This window comes from Vipera berus (assembly GCF_964194415.1).
Source record: "Vipera berus genome assembly, chromosome: 3".
Lineage (NCBI taxonomy): Eukaryota > Metazoa > Chordata > Lepidosauria > Squamata > Viperidae > Vipera > Vipera berus.
In genome coordinates, this window is record NC_138204.1 from 22071253 (window position 1) to 22096698 (window position 25446).

Below are 25446 nucleotides of genomic sequence, written 5' to 3' on the forward strand. Positions count from 1 at the left end.
AAAACAAAATGGAAGAAAGAGCATATTAATGCTTCATTTTTAAAACTTTACTTTACAATCTTAGCTACTGTGGATTATTTTTATTTCTACTGGTAGGACATATAATTAGAATACAACAGTACCATATTTGACTATTATTGCTATAGCAGTCACCATTTGAAGGGTATCATGTGCTTTCTGGGGGGGGAGGGGAAGAAAGATCAACATCCAAGCATTACTAATGGTATTGTTTCTCAACACAGCTAAACAAAAGAAGGGAAAAGAATTTAGGTAAACCTGCCACAGTGTAGGCCAGGGATGTCTCCTCTGTTTTTTATTTCTAAGTAAACAGTCGCATCATTTTAAACTTAATTGGCATCTGATAAAAAAGGCTATAAAATCAGAACAAGATAGCTGGTTAACAAGCTCTAAGAAATCTTAGGTACAGTAGTGACCAAAATTGTGGAAACCTTTTGGGAAAAGTGTACAGTAGAAATGCCACCTTTGGTTAAGTTTCCACCAATTCTTCTTATTTCTTTATAACTGTAGCCTTGTTCACTTAATAATATTATTTTACATCACTTTCTGGGTAACCAGTCAACTCTTTGCAGCCTTACTTTAATTTTATTACGTTTTACAAGCTCACTAAATGAAAGAACACAAAACAACCTAACCAACTTGATAGCGCTCACATAACACACTGACAAATGTCCTCCTTTCAGCTTCAATACATGACATCAATAACTGAATCCTACTGTGATCTGATTGGCTCATTGCCAAAACAAGATGACATCTGATTGGCTCTCTAAACACTCATGCTCATTGGCTACAATCAGATGAAGGAAGCTACCTGACCTAAGCAAGTTGTGCTTCCTTTTTTGGTTATTTGGCTATAACATTTCATAAAATACAGTGCACATAATTGAACAAACTTTGTTGCATTACATTCTTGATTAAATTATCTACTACTCCCCCCCCCCCGCAAAAAAACCCTGGTGTTATTAGCCATCAAACCTCAAAAATACACTTTTCCCAAAAGGTTTCCACAATTTTGGAATGTGTGTTCTTTATGTAATTTATTCAATGTGTATGGATGCCCATCTCAACAAGTGACTGTGATGAACAGTCATAAAACAAATTAAAAACAAATTCTCAGAAAAGATACAAAAATTAAAATACATAAAACCCAAGGAAGGTATCATTATTGTTAAAACCAGGAGATGAGACCTCCCATGCCCTTGGAGGCCACAGGTCCTGAAACAAAGTCAGGTCTTCAGTGGCCCTACCTCAAGGCCAGGAACTGATGCGGAGTGAATTGGAGCAATTTTATCTTTTAGATGCTCAGCATGTTCCTCACAATGACTCTGTAAGTGAATGGCAGAGTAACAACCTCCATGGAGGGTCTGTGTGACTTTGTTGCCAAACTGGACATAAATGTTCTTAAGCTCCAGTAAGAGGAAGCATCTAAATACAACTATTATTTAGTCTAATATTTAGATTCCTTTATAACATGAAACAACAAAAAACTGTGAGAATCACATGAAGATGTAAGATGCAATTTAAAGAAACCCAAGGTTTTGTTAATGCAAGATTTAGCCTTACAGAAGACAGGCGCTCTTCTTGATGCAAAAACTGTGCTATGTCTTCTGCTGTTTCTCCAAGCATTCTCTGCTCTTGCAAATATTGTAGTCCTCTCTTGGATTTCTTGTTAAATCTATTTGGTGCAGATAAGACAGAGAAGGCAGAGGAAAAAGTGTAAACTGCTTGTACTGTGACTCTTGTACTCTTGGTGCAAGGCTGGCTTCGTGCAACAAGCTTAACAGAAGTAGGAAAGTTACGTAGCTATATGTGCAACATATTTAACTTATTTTTGTCCCTTTGTTGACATATCATGGAAATCTAGACTAACATATCTGAGTTTATGATTCAAAGTGTTGACTGAACTTAGAAAATTTAGAAAATGGGTTATGTAGCATAGCGCAGAAAGACTCTTTAATATTAAAATGGTTCTACAAACTGCACAGATGTTATTAAAGAATTTTCCCACATTATTTTGTCCCCAGTTGATCAGAATGTATTATATAATTAAAAATACTGCATAATATAAATTATCCTTCAAACTAAGCTCAATTACTGTATTGAGAACTTTACCTACATTCAGAGTTTTCTTGGCAGCAAAACAGAGGGAGTTTGCTATTCCAAATCTAGTCTACAGCCCTAATATCCCAGGGATGTCTCCCATCCAACTACCAACTACATATAACCTTACTTAACTTCCAAACCCAAACAAGGTTAATCAGATCCTGCCACCTATTTTATAAGTACAACTACATTTAAATATCAATACTGAAATCCTAATTTATGTAGAAAAATATAGAAAGCTAGATGCAAACAATTAACAGTGTGGGATGGAATAATATGAGATGAGATACTGGAAAACAGCTGAATGAGAACATCAAAAGAATTCAGCAAAGATTCCTCGTATAAGCAAAAGTGCCTTTCTGTTCACCAAAGTCATTTTGTTATATGATTTTATGGAATAATTTCTTTGTGCCAAGGATCAATCAGCAAAGAGCAGAAATCAGTTAAAAAATAATAATTTGCAAACAGAGGGAGGAAACGACTACAGACTTTAACATGCTGTTCATTCAATGGCATTCAGTACAATCTATCCAAAGAAACAGTATGTGATTTAAAGAAAACATAAGTGCATTTCCCATTTATAATCATTTATAACAATCTTCATCCAAACATACATGCACTAAAAAACTGTATTAATAAAACATTTCTTCAAAATGTATATTTAGAGTTTAAAATTTGGTCATTGTTAATTTTGCATAAATGATTTTATAAATACAAATGCAAATAAAGGGCAGTCAGTAAAATTAAGTTGCTAGTTGAGACCATCTGAAGTGCACTTGATTTTTAATTCTAGCTTACTTGATAATACCTTCATTTTCTTACACAGCAAATAAAACAGCAGCGAATAAAAAGTATCTAGCAGGAAAAGACTGATTGGAAACTACTCCAGCATTAATTTCAACTCACAGTTCAATCCCATGTTCAATTATCTCTTTTTGTTGCTTGATGACCTCACATTGTTCTGGATCATCAGCAGTAGCAGACTGGATGCCAACACTCCCAATTCCTGAGGATACTGTTGAGTCTAAAGAGCTTGCGCTGCTTCTTCGTCCCCCAATCTCCAAACATCTTCCTTCCCCTATTTCTTGGCCTGAAGGCTTGTCTGGGCCTGCACATAAAAAAGAAGAGATACTCAAAACCTACATACAACTGAGAGAAATGTATTTATACCACTGCACAAACTTAAAGCTATAAAAATCAAGATGTAAGCCTATTCCCAATCTCCAAATCTCCCATTAGTCCACAGAGCCAATAGATCAAAGGGAGGGAAATTGGCTTTTCATATGTGAGAATTCCAGGAGAAAAATACTTGCTTGTCATTATGTTCTTTTTAAAAATATATATTTTACTGATTTTTTTTACAATAACAATCTTTTGGTAAACAGCGTGTTGTCTGGGCTCATATATTTAAAAAACAATCAATAATAATTAAATTCTATAGTTCCATAATCAATATACAGTTGCAAGAAAAAGTATGTGAACCCTTTGGGATTATGTGGAGTTTTGCATGAATTGGCCATAAAATGCGCTCTAAACGTCATGTAAGTCACAACAATAGAAAAACACAGTCTGCTTAAAATAATACTACACAAACATTAGCTGTTGTCATGTTTTAATTGAACATAACATATAAACATTCACAGTACAGGGTGGAAAAAGTATGTGAACCCCTAGCCTAATGACTTCTCCAAGAGCTAATTGGAGCCAGGAGTGAGCCAACCTTGACTCCAATCAGTGTGATGATATTGGATGTGTTGCTGACAGCTGTCCTGCCCTTTAAAAACACACACCTGTTTTGGGTTTACTGTTCTCAAGAAGCACTGTCTGATGTGAACCATGCCTCACAGAAAAGAGCTCTCAGAAGACCTACGATCAAGAATTGTTGACTTGCATGAAGCTGGAAAGGGTTACAAAAGTATCTCCAAAAGCCTTGATGTTCATGTGTCCATGGTAAGACAGACTGTCTACAAATGGAGAAAGTTTAGCACTGTTGCTATTCTCCCTAGGCGTGGTCGTCCTGTAAAAATGACTGCAAGAGCACAGCGCATGCTTAATGAGGTAAAGAAGAATCCTAGAGTGTCAGCTAAAGACCTACAGAAATCTCTAGCACATGCTAACACTTTTGTTGACACATCTACAATAAGGAAAACATTAAACAAGAATGGAGTACATGGGAGGACACCATGGAGGAAGCCATTGCTGTGCAAAAAAAATATTGCAGCATGTTTGAAGTTTGCAAAAGAGCACCTGGATGTTCCACAGCACTACTGGCAAAATATACTGTGGACAGATGAAACCAAAATTGAGTTGTTTGGGGAAAAACACACAATACTATGTGTGGAGAAAAAAAGGCACAGCACACCAACATCAAAAACTCATCCCCACTGTAAAACATGGCGGAGGGAGCATCATGGTTTGGGACTGCTTTGCTGCCTCAGGGCCTGGACGCATTGTTGTCATTGATGGGAAAATGAATTCCAGAGTTTATCAGGACATTTTGCAGGAAAACGTACAACCATCTGTCCGCCAACTGAAGCTCCGCAGAGGATGGGTGATGCAACAGGACAATGACCCAAAGCATACAGGTAATTCAACAAAACAATGGCTTCAACAGAACAGAATACGCCTTCTGGAGTGGCCCAGTCAGAGTCCTGACCTCAACCCGATTGAAATGCTTTGGCATGACCTTAAGAGAGCGATTCACACCAGACATCCCAAGAATATTGCTACACTGAAACAGTTTTGTGAAGAGGAGTGGTCCAAAATTACTCCAGATCATTGTGCAGGTCTAATCTGCAACTACAGGAAACGTTTGGTTGAGGTTATTGCTGCCAAAGGAGGGTCAACCAGTTATTAAGTCCAAAGGTTCACATACTTTTTCCACCCTGCACTGTGAATGTTTCCATCTTATGTTCAATTAAAACATGACAACAGCTGTTTGTGTAGTATTATTTTAAGCAGACTGTGTTTTTCTATTGTTGTGACTTACATGACGTTTAGAGCGCATTTTATGGCTAATTCATGCAAAACTCCACGTAATCCCAAAGGGTTCACATACTTTTTCTTGCAACTGTATTGATTAATGATATATTGCTTTGATCTTCTCTTCTTCCACTAGTATTCTCCTTTTGTCAACATTAAACAAATATAGTTCTTAATATTTTCAATTTTTCTTGTGTTTGTACAAATAACAGTAATATCAACAATAACATTTTTTCTGATCAGCTTATGTTTCATTCAATTTATAAAAGTCATCTTGTTAAGTCACTACATGTCCTGTTTTCAATTCTTATTTAAGCTAAATTTCCCCTCTGTATTCAAATCATTCTTATCAGTCATAATTTTCTCTAATTACCTTTAAATATCGAAAGTTTCCATTCACACACACCATCCCAATACTTTTTTATTTCATATATTATAAAAATACTATACTACTTGTATAACTTGTCCCTCTTACTGTAGGGCCCCTATAAATCCATAATATATCTATTCTTTTAACCATATTCAAACAAGTGTTTAATCATATAGTACTCCATCTGGTAAGTCGAATCAAATCTCTTGAATCTAACTCTAGCCTTCTTTTTTTGCCAAGTAACTTTCAAAGTCAGTGTGTTCAACTTGCCAGGGGATTCTTCCTGTATTTTTGTAAATGTTGTTGGGAATAGAAGAGACAAGTTAAGTAAGACATGCATTTTTTATCTCTCAAACTTTAATGATTCTCCTGGCTGCTCTATAATCCATTCTGTTAGATCTTCTTTCCTATCTTCAAGTTTGTTTTGAAGCCCTGAAAAATAAGATATCTTTTCCATTTCCATTGTTATAGTGAAATCTTACAAGTTTTCTTTTGTTTGTACTAAGCTATGGTTTTCTTCATCTGTAGCTTTGCTCTTTGGGTCACTGTCCTCTGGTTGGTGTTTTGTTACCTGGTTTGTTTGTTCATTCTTTGTCGTTGTTTTCTGAGTTTTTTAATTGTAAGTTTAGGTTAAATATGTGCTCATTTTTATATCGTCAAAGTTGTTTTTAATCTCATCATGATTTGACACCATTGTCATTTGTATCTGTTACAGCAGTGTTTTTCAACCACTGTTCCGCGGCACACTAGTGTGCCGCGAGATGTTGCCTGGTGTGCCGTGGGAAAAATTGAAAAGTAATTATAAAATACTTTCTTTGTGTTTATTTGATTCCTATTCAAGAGAATTACTTTATATATAGTCAATATAGGCACAGAGTTAAATTTTTTAACATTTTCTAATGGTGGAGTGCCTCGTGATTTTTTTCATGAAACAAGTGTGCCTTTGCCCAAAAAAGGTTGAAAAACACTGTGTTACAGCATTGCATACATTTCCTCCTGGAAAATATTTGCTTTTCCTTGGAGTATTGTTCCTGCAGGTATCTGTTATTCCAGGCTGGGGCCTTCAGAAGGAGGTATTAGGTGTGGTTTCCTGTCACTTTTAGATAGGTATGCAACATCCATTTAACTCCCCCCTCCAGATATTCTTTCACCGGTACCATAGTCTCTATGATTAGCCTTGTTAAACCAGCCAATCTTAAAATCCAAGCAACCAAATCTTATATAATTCTTATCTTTATATATGGTTTTTATCATCCAAGGCATTTCCAATTATCAAAGCACCACTGAAAGCATAATTTACAGCAGCAGTTCTTCTATTCAGGGATCTTACAGCCAGCCAAAACTGCAATCCAGAATGTTTAACCATCCAGTAAATTCCTTCTTAAAAGATTAGCCAAAAGTCAAAGTTTTTCTTTGTCTGCAGACAATTCTTGAGCTTAGAGATCACCGCTCAGTAAGTGTTTATAATCAGCAGTCAGCAGTTTTTGAAACAAATATAGTTCTCAATCTGTAGTAGGTGGCCCAGTGTATTTTCTTTCCTCTGTTCCCAGGTGCTCTCTATTAGGCTAGAAGTCACTGAGGTTGAAAGGAACAATTTGTTCTTTATTTCTGGGCATCTTGCCAATTTCTGAATCAATGCAGCTATTGTTCTATGCTCCAATCCTCCACTAGATGTCAGTAGCTATTCATTTTTCAACTTTTAAGACGAATAGTTTTTTATAATTTCATTAATACTTTTTCAGATGTGAAATCTTAACGGTTTTCATAATTTTCAGATTTATCCAGACTACAGTATTATTAACTTCATTTCAATATATTTCTGTCCCTCATAAAAATTAAATCACCGCTTCTGTCTATGGAAGGGTGGGGGTGTGATCCCCTCCCTTCTCACTTTCAGAAGATTTTTTTGCTTCTTGGGGATCTTTTCCAGGAAATCTGTTACAAATTAGGAGAGAGAACATTGATATTCTCACCCAGTTCCAAGCACGCTGTTCACAGTTGTTCTAGTTAGTGCTTTTGGACTTTGGTTGCTGGTAGCTTGGGCTAGTCACTGATGTGCAGCTAGCTTTTCTCCTGTCGGGTTTGGGGGCTTCACCTGGATCAAACGGATCAACCGCCGTCTTTCTGTGATCAATGGGGGGAGGGGGCTCTCCTTCTTTGTCGCTTCTCCAGGGTGACTTAGACCCATTTAGGGTCCCCTGGCAGGGCAAAGCCAGCCATGGGGTGCGGAGTTCCAGTACCTCGGCCAAACACTACTGCGCAAAACCCCATTATAAATGTTCTTATGTTTTGTTTGTTTGTAAAATTTTTGGACCACTCAACTTACCACAGAGTAATTCTGTTATAGTTCCCAACTTAGAAATTCGAAAAGTTTCTAGTTATTTGGAACTAGAATCCTGTTATCTCATAAAAGTACCATAGGAGAACAGCAACCCCCCTCCCGCCCCCCAGAGAAAGAAATATTTTGGGAATATTGAAAGGCAGAATATTATATTTCCCCAAAGGATCTTAAAGGCAGAAAGGCAGTCCGTTTTTCTTAATAGCCCCAGGCAGAGGCCAGGTCTGTAGAAATGCAGATTTGATAATCCCATTCAGAAAGTTTGAGGCCCCATTCATGAACAAATACTACCAGGCAGAAGCCCATTCAAGACAGGACCTTTTAAAATCCCTTGCAGTGAAACTGACAGCTAACAATAGCAGAGTGATAGAATTAGAACCAGCAACCCCTCACCCAACACAGGAAGTAAGCCATCAGCCCCAGCCCCAGAGAAGCAGGATATGATCTTTGGGACATAACAGGATTAACCCATCACCATTAGAATACCAGAAAGGCACACTGAACCTCAGGTCAAAGTTCATGCCACAGAACAGGAACTCCAAACACAAAAGCCCAAGAAGTATAAAAACCCACCGCTCCCAGCTACGTGTGGTCAGCTGCTCCAAGCCTCATGTCTTGTGGTTCAGCTCTTCAATAAACTACAACCTTCTTTCTAAAGCAGTCTCTATTTTGTTTATTCCCTGCTGATGGATATTTTTCATTCAACAGTACATTTTGGCTTTCTCCACAGCGTTGATCCCCAGACATGTTGAATTTCAATTCTTATAATGTTTCTCATTATTTTTCACAAATAGAGAAAAACTGGCATATTCTTCCACCTCTCATTACAAAAACTGCCATAGAAAATTCTAGTTTTGTGAACCCCTAACATCAAGAAACTAGACTTAATTAGTAAATGGAAAGCAAGAAAAATTGAACTAACAACTATAAGTATGTTTTGGGATTTCTTACCAATGCTGGCCTGATGATTTGGATTCACATATAGGTCCTTGCTCCATTCAACCATGCACTTTAAAATAGAGACCAAACATTCAAGACCTTTCTTCCTTAGACTTAGTTCCTATATGCAAAAAAGGGGGAACAATCAACTATACTGAAAATGGTCAATAGCTTCATTTCAAAGGAAGAGCAGTGCAAATTCACCAAAAATACTATGGATTGATGCAAAATAAAATCAATCTTGATTTACGAATGCGTAGATTATAGTGCTATCTCTTCTACTGCTAACAGTTACTCAGGCCTGGATCTGTCTCCAAGGAAAATATGCTCCTAAAATCTATGATACACAAGTTAATAGAATAACTGGGATACAATAATGCAAAGAAGCAAAAATACAAATATATATTAATATTAAACTTCTATATATATTTATTTAGGGGGTACTGCTACTGATGTGGTGAATAATTTCAGAATTAAAAAAACCACAAGATCTTACCTGCAGTGGTGTCATGCCTAACTCATGTCCACTACGTCCTTGAGCAATTTTAGATAAATCATTTACAAGCCGTTCAAAAATATTAGCAGCATTTAAGTCACAGTCATAGTTAACATATATGTCCACTACGCACTGGGCATCTAAAACGGAAATATAATTTAGGAAATTCAGTTGACTGGCAATGATTTAGAGAGACAATACAATATCACAAGGCATTTTTCCATTCTAATCAAGAAAATACATAAAAGAAAATGAAAGCTGATTATTTGCATTATAATATCAGGATTGGAATGTTTCCTAATCTTAAAAATGTCCTGGACATGAGTTTTCAAAAGAAGGAAATGTTTCATGCAAATCCAGACACTCCCCTTTGTTCCCTTGTTTGCCCTTCATTTCCAAAGCACTTTTAGTAAGACTGATTCTAAATGGTAGTTTGGATATGGTACTATTTAGCCATGTTTAAAGGCTGATTTCAATTCTTAAGTAAAACCCCTGAACAGATGTAAAGACAGATGTAAACAGAAAATAGTATACAAGAAGCATAGCAATGAGGGTTGGTCTGAAATTTTCAGCCTGTTTTAGAGGAAGAAATTTTAGTTTAGTTTTTTTTAAAAGGAACTAAGTGTACTACAAAAAAAATGTACTGCTGAGTTTTTCATTTTGCTAGTAAAATTTGCCAGTGGGATGTGGGGGGAGTTAACCTCCAGAGAACACAAATATTGACTTGGATAGTTATCTACAGTATAGCCTACCTATTCTTATCAGGAGATTAAATGGTACAAATATATTCATTACAGGAAAAGCTACCTTTGTTTCTTCATGCAACTATTTCTTCATGCAACTATTTATAGGAAAAGCTTAGACACAAACATCAAGATAGGATTACAAGAAATTCTGGGGAAAAATCTCCTCTATATGCCTACATTTAGATTCCTATACTGCATTATATATATTTTTTAAGAAAGCAGAAAAGGAAGGTTTATTAAGACATTAACAAATTACCTGCAGAAATCCTAGTCAGAGTCTGAATAACCATCCACTTGTGCTCAAAAGAGCTGGTAGAAGTTTCTAAAATATTCAGGAAGATCTCTTTGAAAAACACCTGTTGAACACACATGTAAAAAGCAGCAAACATATTTGTAGTATAAGCATAATTCCAAATGTATATTTAAGCATTGTTCATTTTTGTGAAACTCATTCAAATTTGAAAAAAAATGCTGACTTTATACACATACGTCTTGAAACATATTACATTTATCTGAGAGATAAACTATATACAGAACCAGTGATGTTTAGTACAAAGTTAACCAAAAGAGAATATAAATCCCTTAATGTAAAGGAAAAAAACCCAAAACTTTCTTACCTCAATTTGCATTTTTAAATGAATCTTAAAATTTGAAAGTAGGGTAAGGAAGATTGCAAGAGAGAGCTCAAACACATCAGGAACAGAAGACACTCCATTTTTAGACAATGCTACACAGAGGTATTGCTTGATTGCATTTATAAACATTTCATGTGTCCTGAAGACTGGACCAGCATTTTGCAAAACCGAAAGCAGCAGCTGAAGTGATACTATTTTAGAGCGCATTTCATGAGATCTGAAAATGGAAAAAAGAAAAAAACTGAATTTTTACAAAAAACCTCTTTTTTTGCTAAGTTACTTGTGGAATGTGACTCTGAAAGATGACCCTTATTCTGAAATCTCAAAACCTTTGACCAATTTGTCCCCATTTTTTGAAAATTTAAAAATGGATAGATTCTAATTCACTTCACCATAGATATCAAGAGAAGTAACAACAAACATCTCTTTTATTACATGCCATTGAGAACAGCACTGCAGCATTGGACGTCTGCAACGCACAAAGATTACTTTATTAAAGGCACTTTAAACTTACAAGCCCCTTCATGGATTACTGCCTTGTCGTGGCGAAGGGGCTTGCGTAATTCAATGAAGCTATGAGCTATGCCGTGCAGGGCCACCCAAGACGGACAGGTCATAGCCGAGAGTTCTGACAAAACGTGATCCACTGGAGAAGGAAATGGCAACCCACTCCAGTATCTTTGCCATGAAAACCCTATGGACAGTACCAAAAGGCAAAACGATATGACGCTGGAAGATGAGCCCCTCAGGTCAGAAGGCGTCCAATATGCTACTGGGGAAGAGCAGAGGGCTAGTACTAGTAGCGCCAGAAAGAATGAAGCGACTGGGCCAAAGCCGAAAGGACGCTCAGCTGTGGATATGTCTGGTGGTGAAAGGAAAGTCCGATGCTGTAAAGATTTTTTCTCCATAGGAACCTGGAATGTAAGATCCATGAATCAAGGAAAGCTGGACGTGGTCAAACAAGAAATGACAAGACTGAACATCGACATCTTAGGTATCAGCGAACTAAAATGGACAGGAATGGGTGAATTTAATTCAGATGACCATCAGGTATACTACTGCGGGCAAGAATCCCTCAGAAGAAATGGAGTAGCCTTCATAGTCAATAAAAGAGTAGGAAAAGCAATACTGGGATACAATCCTCAAAATGACAGAATGATCTCAGTTCGAATCCAAGGCAAACCATTCAATATCACAGTAGTCCAAGTCTATGCCCCAACCACCAGTGCTGAAGAGGATGAAATTGACCAGTTCTATGAAGCCCTACAGCACCTTATAGAACTAACACCAAAAAATGATGTCCTTATCATCATGGGGGATTGGAATGCTAAAGTAGGAAGCCAAAAGATAACTGGAATAACAGGCAAGTTTGGCCTTGGAGTACAAAATGAAGCAGGGCACAGGCTGATAGAATTTTGTCAAGAGAATACGATGGTCATAGCAAACACTCTTTTCCAACAACCCAAGAGACGGCTCTACACATGGACATCACCAGACGGTCAACACAGAAATCAGATTGACTATATGCTCTGCAGCCAAAGATGGAGAAGCTCTATACAGTCAGTAAAAACAAGACCAGGAGCTGACTGTGGCTCAGACCATGAGCTTCTCCTTGCAAAGTTTAAGCTTAAACTGAAGAAAGTAGGGAAAAGCACTAGGCCACTCAGGTATGAATTAAATCATATCCCTGTTGAATATACAGTAGAGGTGACAAATAGATTTAAGGAATTAGATCTGATAGACAGAGTGCCTGAAGAACTATGGACAGAGGTTCGCGACATTGTACAACAGGTAGCAACCAAAACCATCCCAAAGAAAAAGAAATGCAAGAAAGCAAAATGGCTGTCTGAGGAAGCTTTGCAAATAGCTAAGGAAAGGAGGGAAGCGAAAGGTAAGGGAGAAAAACATACATATGCCCAATTGAATGCAGAATTCCAGAGAATAGCTAGAAGAGATAAGAATGCCTTCTTAAATGAACAGTGCAAAGAAATAGAAGAAAACAATAGAATAGGGAGGACCAGAGATCTTTTCAAGAAAATTGGACAGATGAAGGGAACGTTTAATGCAAAAATGGGCATGATAAAGGACCAAAATGGCAGGGACCTAACAGAGGCAGAAGAGATTAAGAAGAGGTGGCAAAATTACACAGAAGAACTATACAAGAATGAGCTTAATGTCCCTGATAATCACAATGAGGTGGTCACTGACCTTGAGCCAGACATCCTAGAATGTGAAGTGAAGTGGGCCTTAGAAAAGCTGAGCAACAACAAAGCTAGTGGAGGTGACAGTATTCCAGCTGAGCTATTCAAAATCTTAAAAGACAGTGCAGTAAAAGTGCTACACTCAATTTGCCAGCAAATTTGGAAAACTCAACAGTGGCCACAGGATTGGAAAAGATCAGTTTACATTCCAATTCCAAAGAAAGGCAGTGCCAAAGAATGTTCAAACTATCGCACCATTGCACTCATTTCTCATGCTAGTAAAGTCATGCTTAAAATCCTACAAGCTAGACTTCAGCAGTATGTGGATCGAGAACTACCAGAAGTACAGGCAGGATTTCGAAGAGGCAGAGGAACTAGAGATCAAATTGCCAACATACGCTGGATCATGGAGAAAGCTAGGGAGTTCCAGAAAAACATCTACTTCTGCTTCATTGACTATGCTAAAGCCTTTGATTGTGTGGATCATAACAAACTGTGGCAAGTTCTTAAAGAGATGGGAGTACCAGACCATCTTATTTGTCTCTTGAGAAACCTATATGCGGGTCAAGAAGCAACAGTGAGAACTGGACATGGAACCACTGATTGGTTCAAAATTGGGAAAGGAGTCCGGCAAGGCTGTATACTGTCGCCCTGCCTATTTAACTTATATGCAGAGCACATCATGAGAAAGGCAGGGCTAGATGAATCAAAAGTTGGAATTAAGATTGCCGGAAGAAATATCAACAACCTAAGATACGCAGATGATACCACTCTAATGGCAGAAAGTGAAGAAGAACTAAAGAGCCTCTTGTTGCGGGTGAAGAAGGAGAGTGCAAAAGTTGGGTTGAAACTTAACATTAAGAAAACCAAGATCATGGCATCTGGCCCTCTCAATTCCTGGCAAATAGATGGGGAAGAAATGGAGGTAGTGACAGATTTTATTTTCCTGGGCTCCAAGATCACTGCAGATGGGGACTGTAGCCAAGAAATTAAAAGACGCTTGCTCCTGGGGAGGAAAGCCATGGCAAATCTAGACAGCACACTAAAAAGCAGAGACATCACCCTGTCAACAAAAGTGCGTATAGTCAAGGCTATGGTCTTCCCAGTTGCAATGTATGGCAGTGAAAGTTGGACCATAAGAAAGAATTGAGGCCTTTGAACTATGGTGCTGGAGAAGACTCCTGCGAGTCCCTTGGACTGCAAGGCGATCAAACCGGTCAGTCCTAGAGGAGATCAATCCTGACTGCTCTTTAGAAGGCCAGATCCTGAAGCTAAAACTCAAATACTTTGGCCACCTAATGAGAAGGAAGGACTCACTGGAGAAGAGCCTAATGCTGGGAAAGATCGAGGGCAATAGAAGAAGGGGACGACAGAGAATGAGGTGGCTGGATGGAGTCACTGAAGCAGTAGGCGTGAGCTTAAATGGACTCCAGAAGATGGTAGAGGACAGGAAGGCCTGGAGGAATGTTGTCCATAGGGTCGCGATGGGTCGGACACGACTTCGCAGCTAACAACAACAACAACAAACTTACAAGACTCCATTTTAGTTTTAACTAAATTAAGAAATAAAGCAATTTATATTGTAAAAATAATCTCACTACATGCCTTTTCATTTACTATGCTCCTTCTAATATTGTCTTTTCCTCTTTGTGCACACAACCATCTTCTATTCTAGCAGCAGTATCAATAACTCAATAACTTATCCACACAATATTTTCTTTTCTGACACTTGAGAATAAAACACATGGGTCCAAAGGCATTTGTTTGGCCCACCGGTATTTACAAGAACCTAAATTCGGTTCTTGGATAGCAAGCTTTGCAAGTTTCATATTTTGGGATGAATATACAGTGTATACCATCTTAGTACTATATGTCATTTGGAAAACAGTGGATTCAGTCAGAAAGCAAATTAAATTATTAAGAGAATGTTTCTTTTTACTAAAATGGTTTAGCTTTTCTACATAAGCAGGTAAAATCAAATTGTAAGTGATTAATTTGTTCTCTGATATTTGTACTAGCAAATGGAGAAAATACAAGTCATAATTTTTCTTTTAGTTTTTACTTGGGATCTGGAGGCCCATCACCAAGTGGTTTCATTGAAAGTTTGCACAATGACCGGAACACAAGAAAGGCATCTTTCTGAAGGATATGGGAGAACTTTGCAACGGTTTGAGGCCCAGGGACATCAGTTTCCTAAAAATCAAAGCAACAGAAGAATTAGTTAGGATGGCTAATTTTGACCGGTGTTTAACTCTTTAGTGATGATTATACTCTAACATTAAAAGGCAGAACAACTTTTTTGAGATTGAACATTACGCAAGAATGAACCTGTAACTCTATGTGTATGTGTGTATCCTCAGATTTGTGCAGCTTGAATAATGGTTGCACAATTTCTTCCCATTTTTTCCAATACAATACCATTAAAAACACGGGCTCTCAACTCAAGTGGACAGGTAATGATTAAATCTGAAAGTGAATCATTTACGCCTACAACCCACTTTAGTCAGATTCTAAATAAAGCTGATATAAAAATATATTTACTACTGTTGAATCTAACATTCGATTAATATTAAGAAATTACTTTAACATGTTAGCTCAACTAAGCTGTTTATAAAAAAAATAATTGTATTTTCTAATATTATGGTTCTCTAATATTATATTTTTTTATGAAAAGCATACATTTTTTAAAGTTAACATCCAAGCACCTGAATTAAAATATCTATTATATCTAACCAGTTGTGGTGAGTTAAAATGCATTATAAAAAAGCAGCACATTCATGTATGCTTGCCTATGACACAGCAATAAATATGTATATTTATCATTACAGTAGCTAATTCATCATATTATAAGAATATAGAAAATTTTATGCAATTCTATCTTAGCAGAACAAAGTACAACTAATTTCTATGGATGTGTTAATAAATTATAGCTACAGCTAATAGATGGGGCAAACCCAGCAAAACCTGTGAGTTCTGGTCCGAGCTTATGCATGAAAACCAATGGATGACTTTGAGCCAGTCACTCACTCGCAATCCAACCAATTTCAGAGTTGTTGTAGAAAAATAGGAGGAGGAAAAACTATTAGGCATATGTGCCATCTTGAGTTGCTTATAAAAATAATAAAGGTAGAATTTAAAAAAATCTAAAAGGTTTGACAGAAAGTAGAATTAACTGCAAAAAGATTGTTAAGCTAATATTCCAAAAATAAAGTTTTCATTTTGTTATACTTTGCTCCAAATTCATAGTTCAATAGAACAATGCAGCATCTGTTTTATCATAGTAGTAAATACCAACCTAAGTAGCTAAATTGTTAATGAAATCCATAGGTTTTGACCATTTGTTGGTTTTGGAGCTAGGTTTGCCCGTCCAAATATTTTAGTGTCTTCTCCAACCCTAGCCACAGATACCTATCTTCAAACAATCCCCTTCTCCCCAAAGTTAGGAGTTTTACATTCAAATTATTATATGTTTAAGAGCCCTACCAGATTATCTGTGGAGGAGACAGACTGTCTATCATCTGAAATTCCATTTGCTTGCTGATTTTCATGACTGCCACTTGGAGAGGCAAGAACTGGAGTTCCCAGCTCAGGTAAAATCCCACTTGATTCAGGCAGACCTTGCTTTAGAAGTTCTTCGTCTAAAGAGGCTGAAGAGTTGTATTTGTCATAATTACATACCAAACATTTTGTAAAGAATTTAATTCAGAGAGTCAATAGAAAACAATAAGAAAATAGAAATTTGCTAAAGTACTGAATCCGTTTTTCTCTAATGATATGGGAGTTGTTAGGCTGATACAGAATCTTTTATGTGAAAAGGCAGTTAGGTCTGGTTTTAATTTATTCTTACCAAGAGTGTCATCCTAAATAAAAAATTAAGAATGAGGATGTTCTTTTTAAAAAGGCAGGAAGAAAGAGAGAGACCTAGCCAAATAACGTTTACCTCTAACCGCTGAAGTGACCACATCCTCCAAGATTTCTTTAACAATTTCTTTGCCTCCATCAGTTTCTTCTTCTGATAAAATATATATTAAGAAGTTATTTGGAAAAAAATTGCGATTGATCATCTTTTTTTAAAAAAGCACTAGTCCCTGAATTTTTTTGTAAATTCATGAAGCCTAGTAAGAAAAAAACTGACCTTTAATATCCAATTTGCACAGGAGACTTACAAACTTCCTCAATGGGGCAATGAGCCACCCCTGACAGTCACAACTACTGGCTTGGACAGCTATTGCACTACTCATAAAATAAGGCTCTCCACAGAGGTGATTACAATTATCAGAAGCTTCCTGCAGATTTCTCAATATGCATGTTTATCAAGACACCTGTCTACACAACTCAAAGACAAATCGGGTGCTATGTAAAGAATATTACAATGTCACTTAATTGTAACATACATGCTACACTGAACTGCATCTCATGGGTACATTCTGCTCAGTGATGAGCTATTAAAAATCACTGAGAATCAATAGTTGTGATGAGACAGAGCCCTCCTAAAAGATTATGCCTTATAAACAGAACAATAATAGAACAGAAATTATGAAATCCTGATGTTACATAATACACTGATAATATACTGACATGATTATTGCCTGCAGATAACCATTTTTTAAAATACTCTGCGAGCTAGATTTTTTTAAAGTGGTCAATGGAAGAAAAATGATAAAATGTTAGAATAAATTCATCAAAATGTAAAAGTATACTTTCTTAAGAAAGAAAGGTAAATCAAAATTGCCATTCTAGATTAATCATTTTACTTTACTTTGAATATATTAGAAGAATTACCCAAAACTATGATTTACGCAGCAGTATCAGTGTCATGACATTACATTTCTTTTTTTATTTTTCCCCCTTCCCAAATCATGCTGTGGCTTGGATGCAACAGTCCTAATTTGTATTCAGCTACAGTTCCGCATTACTTATAAATTATGGCACTTTAACTTAATGGTGAACACTCTCAGTTTTATAAGGTACACCAGACCAATGCCATATAGATCTAAAACTACTTTTATTTAAAAAAGCTACAGTAATAGAATATTGCAAATCTGAATGTGCTACCCTTTCATATGGGGGAGGGGGCAAACAATCTGGGTCATTTACTCAAATTAGTTTCTTGGAATGGATTTGAGTCATGCTTGTCTGATCATTGCCTTAGTAGTGGCTCTTCATTTTGTCCCTTAAGGCCATCCTCAGATACTAGATACTTTGTGTGGTTTGTTGACTAAGCCAGTTTCATAGTTTTACTGTTTAGATGTAATGGAGAACTTTGCAAAATTCAAACCATGACCTTTATAATGAAGTTAGCACACAATAGGCGAAGTGAGTGGAATGCAGCATTGGCATTGAACCAGACCTCCATAAAGTTTTAAGCCACATATACTAAGGTTTAATTACCACGTTCTGCAGAAGTGGAATCATCCTGTGGTTTGTCATCTCCATTTTCTTTTTTTTCTGGCTCTCCATTAGTCAAGTCTGCTTTTACAGGAGTCGAGGGTTTGCTTTCTTGTTGGCTATTCTTCAGTCGGCTAAATTTAGGAGACCCTGACACAGTATGAATCATAGGAGATTGGGATTTTTGTTGAATTGGTTTTTCTAGTTCTCTTGTCTCTTGCATCTTAAAAAAATGAAAGTGTTTCCACAACATACATCAAAATATGTTCCAAAAAATATTTAACAGAAAGAAACATAACTAAATACTCTTAAAGTGGTTCCAAATGTTTATGTCTTCCTATATATTAAACAAATGCCTTGTTTAATGTTCCAGGACACTGTAGTATGAAGTGTTTTCCAAAATGTGTGTGTGTAGAGAGAGGGAGAGGGAGAGAGAAACTCAGGCCTGGGGTTTGGTTTCAGATATTATTTTTATTATTCTTTTAGCTTAGGCTACCTGGGTGGGGTTTGTATGCTTTTAATTGCTTTTCTTATGTGTGTGGGTTTTTTTTGTATTTATAAGCTACCCAAATCTATAAGATTAGGCAATTAAATTTAAATAAAATTATTACTATTTCACATTTCATCTATAATACATTTTCTCATATTAAAACATTTTTAAAAGGAAGATAAAAACAAATGCAAACTAATATAAATATGAGGGGGGAAAGGAAAAGAAAGAAAGCCAATAGAAAGTATTTCCTCAACTTAAGGAAAACAAAGGTTGTTTTTTATTATGCCCTTTTAATCTGACATTCAGTGCAGGAATATCAAACAATATCAGTTATAGTCAGCATCTTCCAGAAGCATGCAATCTAAAATAGGGACCGTCTTAAAACTTTTGATATAGTGAAGGCTGAAATGGATAACACAACAATGAATGTTATATCATACAGTAAATATAGAGTTAATCATTTATTTTCTCAGATATTTTGGATCAGGGTTGGGTTTCCCTTTTTTCTTTAAGCTTTGTAAAGTCTACTTAGGATTACATTTTAGTTTTCCATCACAAAATGAAACAAAGTTCCATCTGTTGTTTTAAATTTTGGAATAGAGCTGCAGAGAATCTGTTTTGACAGGATACACGATTTGGAGGATAAGTCACACAAATTAAATCATAAACTCTTCTCCTTTTCTGAGTTTGTCATCAGGTCTAAATGAAGTTGAACATAATTATCATCCAAGACATGGATAGGAAACAACAGGTTAAAGTGTACACTGTGATTTGAACGTATATTTTCAATTTTACTAACTAGATTCTTGACTGATTCAGGAAATATCACATTTGTGAATATGCCAAATAAAAAAATAGTGGACATACTAGGTAAATAAGAGGGGAAGAAAACAGCAAACACAAGTTTTATGTCTAAAGTTTATTCTAAACCCAGTGCCAAGGAACTTTTAATTACCAAGTTCCATTTTTGCCGCCCTTGGAATCCTTCCTAATTAGGATTGCTATCAATAGCACAATATGCCATCATTATGAGGAAAACAGATGACAACTGAGTTGCAAGATCTAAAATAAGCAGATTGCAAATAAAAAAATAACCCACAAACTCTCTCAATTGAGTCATTTCTTCTATTTTTAGATAATACACAACATGAATATAAAAAAGGAAAAACAATAGCATAATCAATAATCAAAGATGCATATACAGTATAAGTCAGAGAAAGAAATATTTGTTACATACAGCCTGGTTTTCCATCCGTGTGAAAATGACATTCAGCATTTGAGTGAGAGTAGCCTTGGCAGTTGTTTGATTAATGAGATTTTTACTGGCCAGGTAGATGTTGTAACAAGTTCTAACAGTTTGAAGGATTGTTCCTTCATGAATTTCTATATATGGAGATGTGACAGCAGTAAGAAGAGCCTGGAAAAAAGGCACATAGACATTATAATAAATTAACAAAACCTTTTTTTAAAATATGTATTACTCAGCACTTTTAAATAGGTGTTTTTGAAGTAAGGGTTAAAAAAGGAATAAAATTCACCAAACCTTTGCTAACATATGTTGATTTTATTTATTTATTTAGGAAAATTTATATAACTGCTCACATGGACTCCAGGCAGCTTACAGAAAATAAAGCACAATGTGTGTGTGTGTGTGTGTGTGTGTGTGTGTGTGAAGTATTGTCAAGTCTTTTGAATACACCTTGCTAATTAAATCTTTCTTTCCTGTTTTGGCCTAACCCAAGGCTATCCACAGGTTATAGTCACAACGTATGACAGCTCATTATTTGTGTAAATTATTCAAATTGCTAATAAAGAATTTAGGGAGGCTGATATGGCCATTTCGAACTTCTTATGTTCTCATCAGTCAGTCATACCCTTTATCTGAGATTCGAACCTGGGCTGATTATATATTATATATACATATTAAAATAATAAAATAGCCCCACCCCCCACCTCCTTGGCAGCAACACACACTGTTGTCCTGAAATACTTCTTTATAGAACAGACATGTCAAACTTGCGACGTCACGTGACATAGCACGACATATCGGAGCTTTTTCCCCATTGCAGGTAATGGGGTGGGCGCGGTTTTGTTGTGATGCATCCAGCCCGCGGGCCAGCAGTTTAACACCACTGTTATAGAAGGTAGGAAGTAACCCCCAAGAACAATTTCTTGCTTGGGAAAATGCTATCTAATCTGTAGCAACTATTTTATTCCAGATTTTTATCAAATAAATCATACTATTTTCCCTTATGTCAAAAGTACTTATAAATGCAAGAGGACAATTCTGCATGCTTACAGCTTGCATTTAATGTTCCTTAGGCTCACACAGTACTGCTTTTATATTACTAGTGCAAAAGTAAATGTCCAAGAACTGTATATCTATGAACTTGTTCTCTATGTGCTGTTAAAGTGACACTATTATAATCTTATCCACTTAACCAGGAATTAATATTGCATTCTTACAGATCTTGGGCTGTATTCTCAAATAATCGTATACTGTAATGTGATTTATGTGATTATGATGATGTATTTTGAGTGAACTGTGCCATTGACATTCAGTTGAATAAAGCCAGTAAATTATGATTTATATGAATTAGCACATTGGGTAAGTCATTTACTTTGGCCAGTTCAAAAGCAAGGCCAAAAAATTTCAATGGGAACTTAACTTTCCAGCCACTGTACGTAGCACTATGTTTTAAGTCTTAGATTTTCTCCCTATCTCTAACACCTTCCTTCTCAGTATTTCCCATTACCAATTTGTTTTTACTTACCTGGACAAAAATAACATGTGACTGAATGTCATATGTAGCTCAAATTCAATTTTTAAGCCTTTAAAAGAGAATGTTGCAGAATATATATATATATATATATATATATATATATATATATATATATATATATATATATATATATATATATATATATATATATATATATATATATATATATATATATATACACATACACATACTTAAAACATTTAGAAAATATTTGAAATACATGGAATATTTTTAAAATCTATTCATTGTTTGGGGACAAGATCACTCGTAAGAATTTTTAATTTGAAAAGAGTCTTAAAACAGTAGTGGTGCTTATGCAACAATCAGTTATTTAAAAATAGGCAGTAGGAAATGTGATGCCAAATGAGAAAATAGGGAACTGAGTAAGATGTAAGTAAAAGCACAGAATACAACCTCAATAAGCAAAATAACTGAGAAGGCAGAAAGTATTATACATGGTTTTCTTATGTTCCATAAGAACAGAATATGTGCCTTATTTAAGAACCTACTTCTTAAATAAGGCATACATTTATAAATATCAAGAGATTCATCAATGTTGGAGAACATAAGAAGAAAATTACTCTATAAATGAATACAAGGATTCTCTTGAAATAACAGAAGACTAACAAAATATCCAGTTTTCTAAAAGGTACATTAAGAAGTTACCTTTATTATTTGTAACTGTACTCCTTCATCAGTCTGAGGACCCTGAAAGCAGTTGCACACTGTTTCAACTATGCGGTCAATCAGGCGTTTTCCAGGAGCTCCACTGTCTGGAGCATTGCCAGTGATATGTCCATAAGCAATGAGTTTCTAGGCAAGAAATATATATATATATTTACCATGCGTATATACATGATACACACACACACACACACACACACACACACACACACACACACACAGTCTTAAGTTCATTTTCAGCTGATCAATACCTTAGATCTCTTAACATATTCAAACTACCAGAACATCTTCATGAATAAATCCAGGGAAGGAGATGGAACTATTAAAGCTGGGAGGGGGAGAAGGGATTTGAGAATAAAAATTAATCTGTTTCTATTTTTCCCCCCACAAAGCTGCATTGCACGTAAATGGCATTAAAAAGAATATTTTAAGCATGATGTGTGGGGAAATGAAGCACTTAAAAAACTAAACCAACTGATATCAACAGAAGTCAAACAGGAATGTTCAAAACATTGCTCAAAGGGACAGATAAGTTCCCAATACAGCACAGTAACATTTGTACTGAAACACACACATACATACAATTGTAGAACATAAACTCAGCAAGTAAAACCAATTTACCCAAGGGAGTTAACAGATTAAATTTCAATAAAATACCTGTAAGCAATCCAAAGAGGTGCTGACAATCCGTGGAGATTTTGACTGACAGGCCAACTCAAATGGGAGAAAATATTTATCAGCTTCAATGAAGTTTGCTTTTGGTATGGTTTCACTGCCTTGGCTAATTAGAAAAATTCAAACAAAATTATTCGATATGATAAATCATTTTCACACTAAAGCTTGTGCCAGTTCTGTATCAGATTGTCCTCTGTATGTTAAATATATCTAACTGGCTCAATACTTTCATCAATTATTGTTTCTAGGTATTGAAAGCCTACTCTTTCATACCTGCTTGGAAGTAGGTTTATCAACAGGCAGCTGAAATACTGAAGCCTAGGGCTATAATCTTCAATATCCATGATTATTAAAATTCAGCACAAAGACAAGCAGAACTCCCTATGTCATCTTACAACATCAAGTTACTACCAGTTCCCTTTTGCAAGATAATATTTTAACTCCACCCCAAGTACAAACAATTGGAATTGTTCATTGATGAAAATTTGTGTACAGAGTCATTCTCGGAAGGCAGTAATTTGTAGGTGCACAAAATAAACATTTCTCTCAAGAAGACAAATAAAGATTTCCATTTGTGCTTTCATTTATCAACTTTGTTATGGTATACTTTTGGTGTGCAAACCAATTTACAGTATTTCTTCACTGTTGTATTTAACTTAGAAGTTCAAGTATTTTAACTGATTATTAGGTTTTGGGTGAGAAAATGTCAGATGTTGCTACCACTAAAATAGTCTAAGAGACTATATTACTGCACATCACGTCAGTGCTTAAAATTTCTTTTTTAAAAAGGGACTGATGCACACATCATATAAACTAATGTTATAATTATATATTATAATTATAAATTAAAAACATGAAAGTCATAACATGTTTATGAAATATTTTTACAATATTATTTTTATGTGATTATGGAATTTAAGATGATCAAAAACCATTTACAAAAATCCAGTGAGGAAAATAATCAATTAAAATATAAAACTATTTAAAAAATCACTAACATTCTTCCAAAAATCACTGATTTATGTTAATGACAAGCAAAACATGTCATTAAGCAAACTGAGGTTTAGAAAATATTAAAAGCCAAAATTATTGGAAAGGAATATAAACAGAATTTAGCTGTAGTTAATTAACCTTGTTAATTATATCTGTGTCCATGCCATTTAAATGCCTAAATTATGATTGATATGAAAAATGATGATAGGGAATAGCAGAAAATAGATAAATTATAGGTATGGGGAAAAAATCCAGTTGAAAAGAAAGGAAGTGGTATGCATTATCTTTCAGAAGTGTGAAAGTCGTTGCTAGTAACTGAAATAGAATGACCGTTTTAAGTAGACCATACATAGCCACAAGAGTTGCTTAAACATGTATCCCTTCCTCAAATCCTTCACTTTTCTAAATAGTTACAAATAAGTTTCTGAAACTCTGAAAGTTTCTTCAGTATCCCAAACTATTTTTGTCCACCTGCTCCTTCATGTCTGGATACAAGTGGTAAACATATATCACTAGTAGGAAACATATTACTAGCAGAAGGAATCATCGAAGTTTTATCTTTATATAACTTATCAAAATATTCAAATAAATAACATTTTGCTGTATGCCAAGACCCAATCTATTCGCAATGTTTAACAAATGTTACAAATACCTCAAGCTAGATGATCAATAGTCTTTGACACATTGACATGTCAGAGAATTTACTTACCTTTGTTCTTCTAATTCTGCTTTTATTTCATCTAAGGGGAAAAAGAAATATATGTTGTTTTAAATGTTGAAGGCTTAAGACCTATGTCAGACTTGCATACAAATATACAAATTTCTTTGGAAATGTTCTTATATTTTCAAATAACTGAGTTTTTAAGGTAAATACCAACAAAGACTTCTCTATATAACAGTAGGCTAATTTTATCAATTTTAAAATAACACCTTTTTAGTAATTATAGAGTATAGTAGCATTCAGATTTGTTATGGTGTCGTATGAATACTAAGATTGTTCACATGCTTGTAAACTTTCTTGTACATGTCAACTGGCAGCTAGATACTACATCCATCCCACATACTGCATACTGAGACCACTGGAGTTATTGATGGCTATACTGTTCAATGTCTACAAGATACAATATGGAGGATGAAAATCTCAAATGATTTTCATAGTTATATGCTTTCTTCAGTGTTACTGTCTGATATTTGTGAACTAATTATTATTTCAGAAAGGTTCCTAGCCATTTGTTGATCATTGTGGGAAAAGCATGCTTGCCTAGATTTCTCAAAACAAAAGATTTAAGTAATACATAATTACAAAGCAAACAATCTATATTTCAATATCACAATTATGAAAAAACATCTGGATTTATATTTAATCTCTTGCAGTAAAAGGAGGAAAGCCTTCTCAAACCTTTAAGACTAGTAAATCTATTATTAATAAATGTATGCATAAATCATATGCTTGCCCATATCATACTGTATCTGATTAGCAGTCTATGACCCCAGAAGTTTATAAGATAATAAATGTAATCTTTAAAGTGCCACATGTACTTCTATTGATTTAAATATGATAGTAATATAGTAGGCCAAATATTTATTTGAAGATCTGAACTA

General features: G+C 35.4%; 1 protein-coding gene across 3 annotated transcripts in view; it reads right to left on the bottom strand.

Annotated features, from left to right (window-relative positions):
* Nucleotides 1-25446, bottom strand: part of ARFGEF2 (ARF guanine nucleotide exchange factor 2) — a 58842-nt gene that overhangs the window by 25529 nt on the left and 7867 nt on the right. Inside the window, exons 2-15 of one of the 3 annotated variants that reach the window (XM_081323376.1) lie at nt 24554-24584; nt 22834-22957; nt 22159-22305; nt 19947-20126; nt 18220-18439; nt 16769-16837; nt 16312-16475; nt 14891-15021; nt 10610-10844; nt 10249-10348; nt 9247-9386; nt 8763-8871; nt 3028-3229; nt 1582-1693 (exon numbers count right to left, since the gene is read on the bottom strand). In XM_081323376.1, the coding sequence (XP_081179502.1) occupies nt 1582-1693; nt 3028-3229; nt 8763-8871; nt 9247-9386; nt 10249-10348; nt 10610-10844; nt 14891-15021; nt 16312-16475; nt 16769-16837; nt 18220-18439; nt 19947-20126; nt 22159-22305; nt 22834-22957; nt 24554-24584 (1964 nt within the window). Of the gene's footprint in view, nt 1-1581; nt 1694-3027; nt 3230-8762; nt 8872-9246; nt 9387-10248; nt 10349-10609; nt 10845-14890; nt 15022-16311; nt 16476-16768; nt 16841-18219; nt 18440-19946; nt 20127-22158; nt 22306-22833; nt 22958-24553; nt 24585-25446 lie in introns of all 3 variants that reach the window. The other 2 variants (XM_081323375.1, XM_081323377.1) reach the window with 2 other exon arrangements.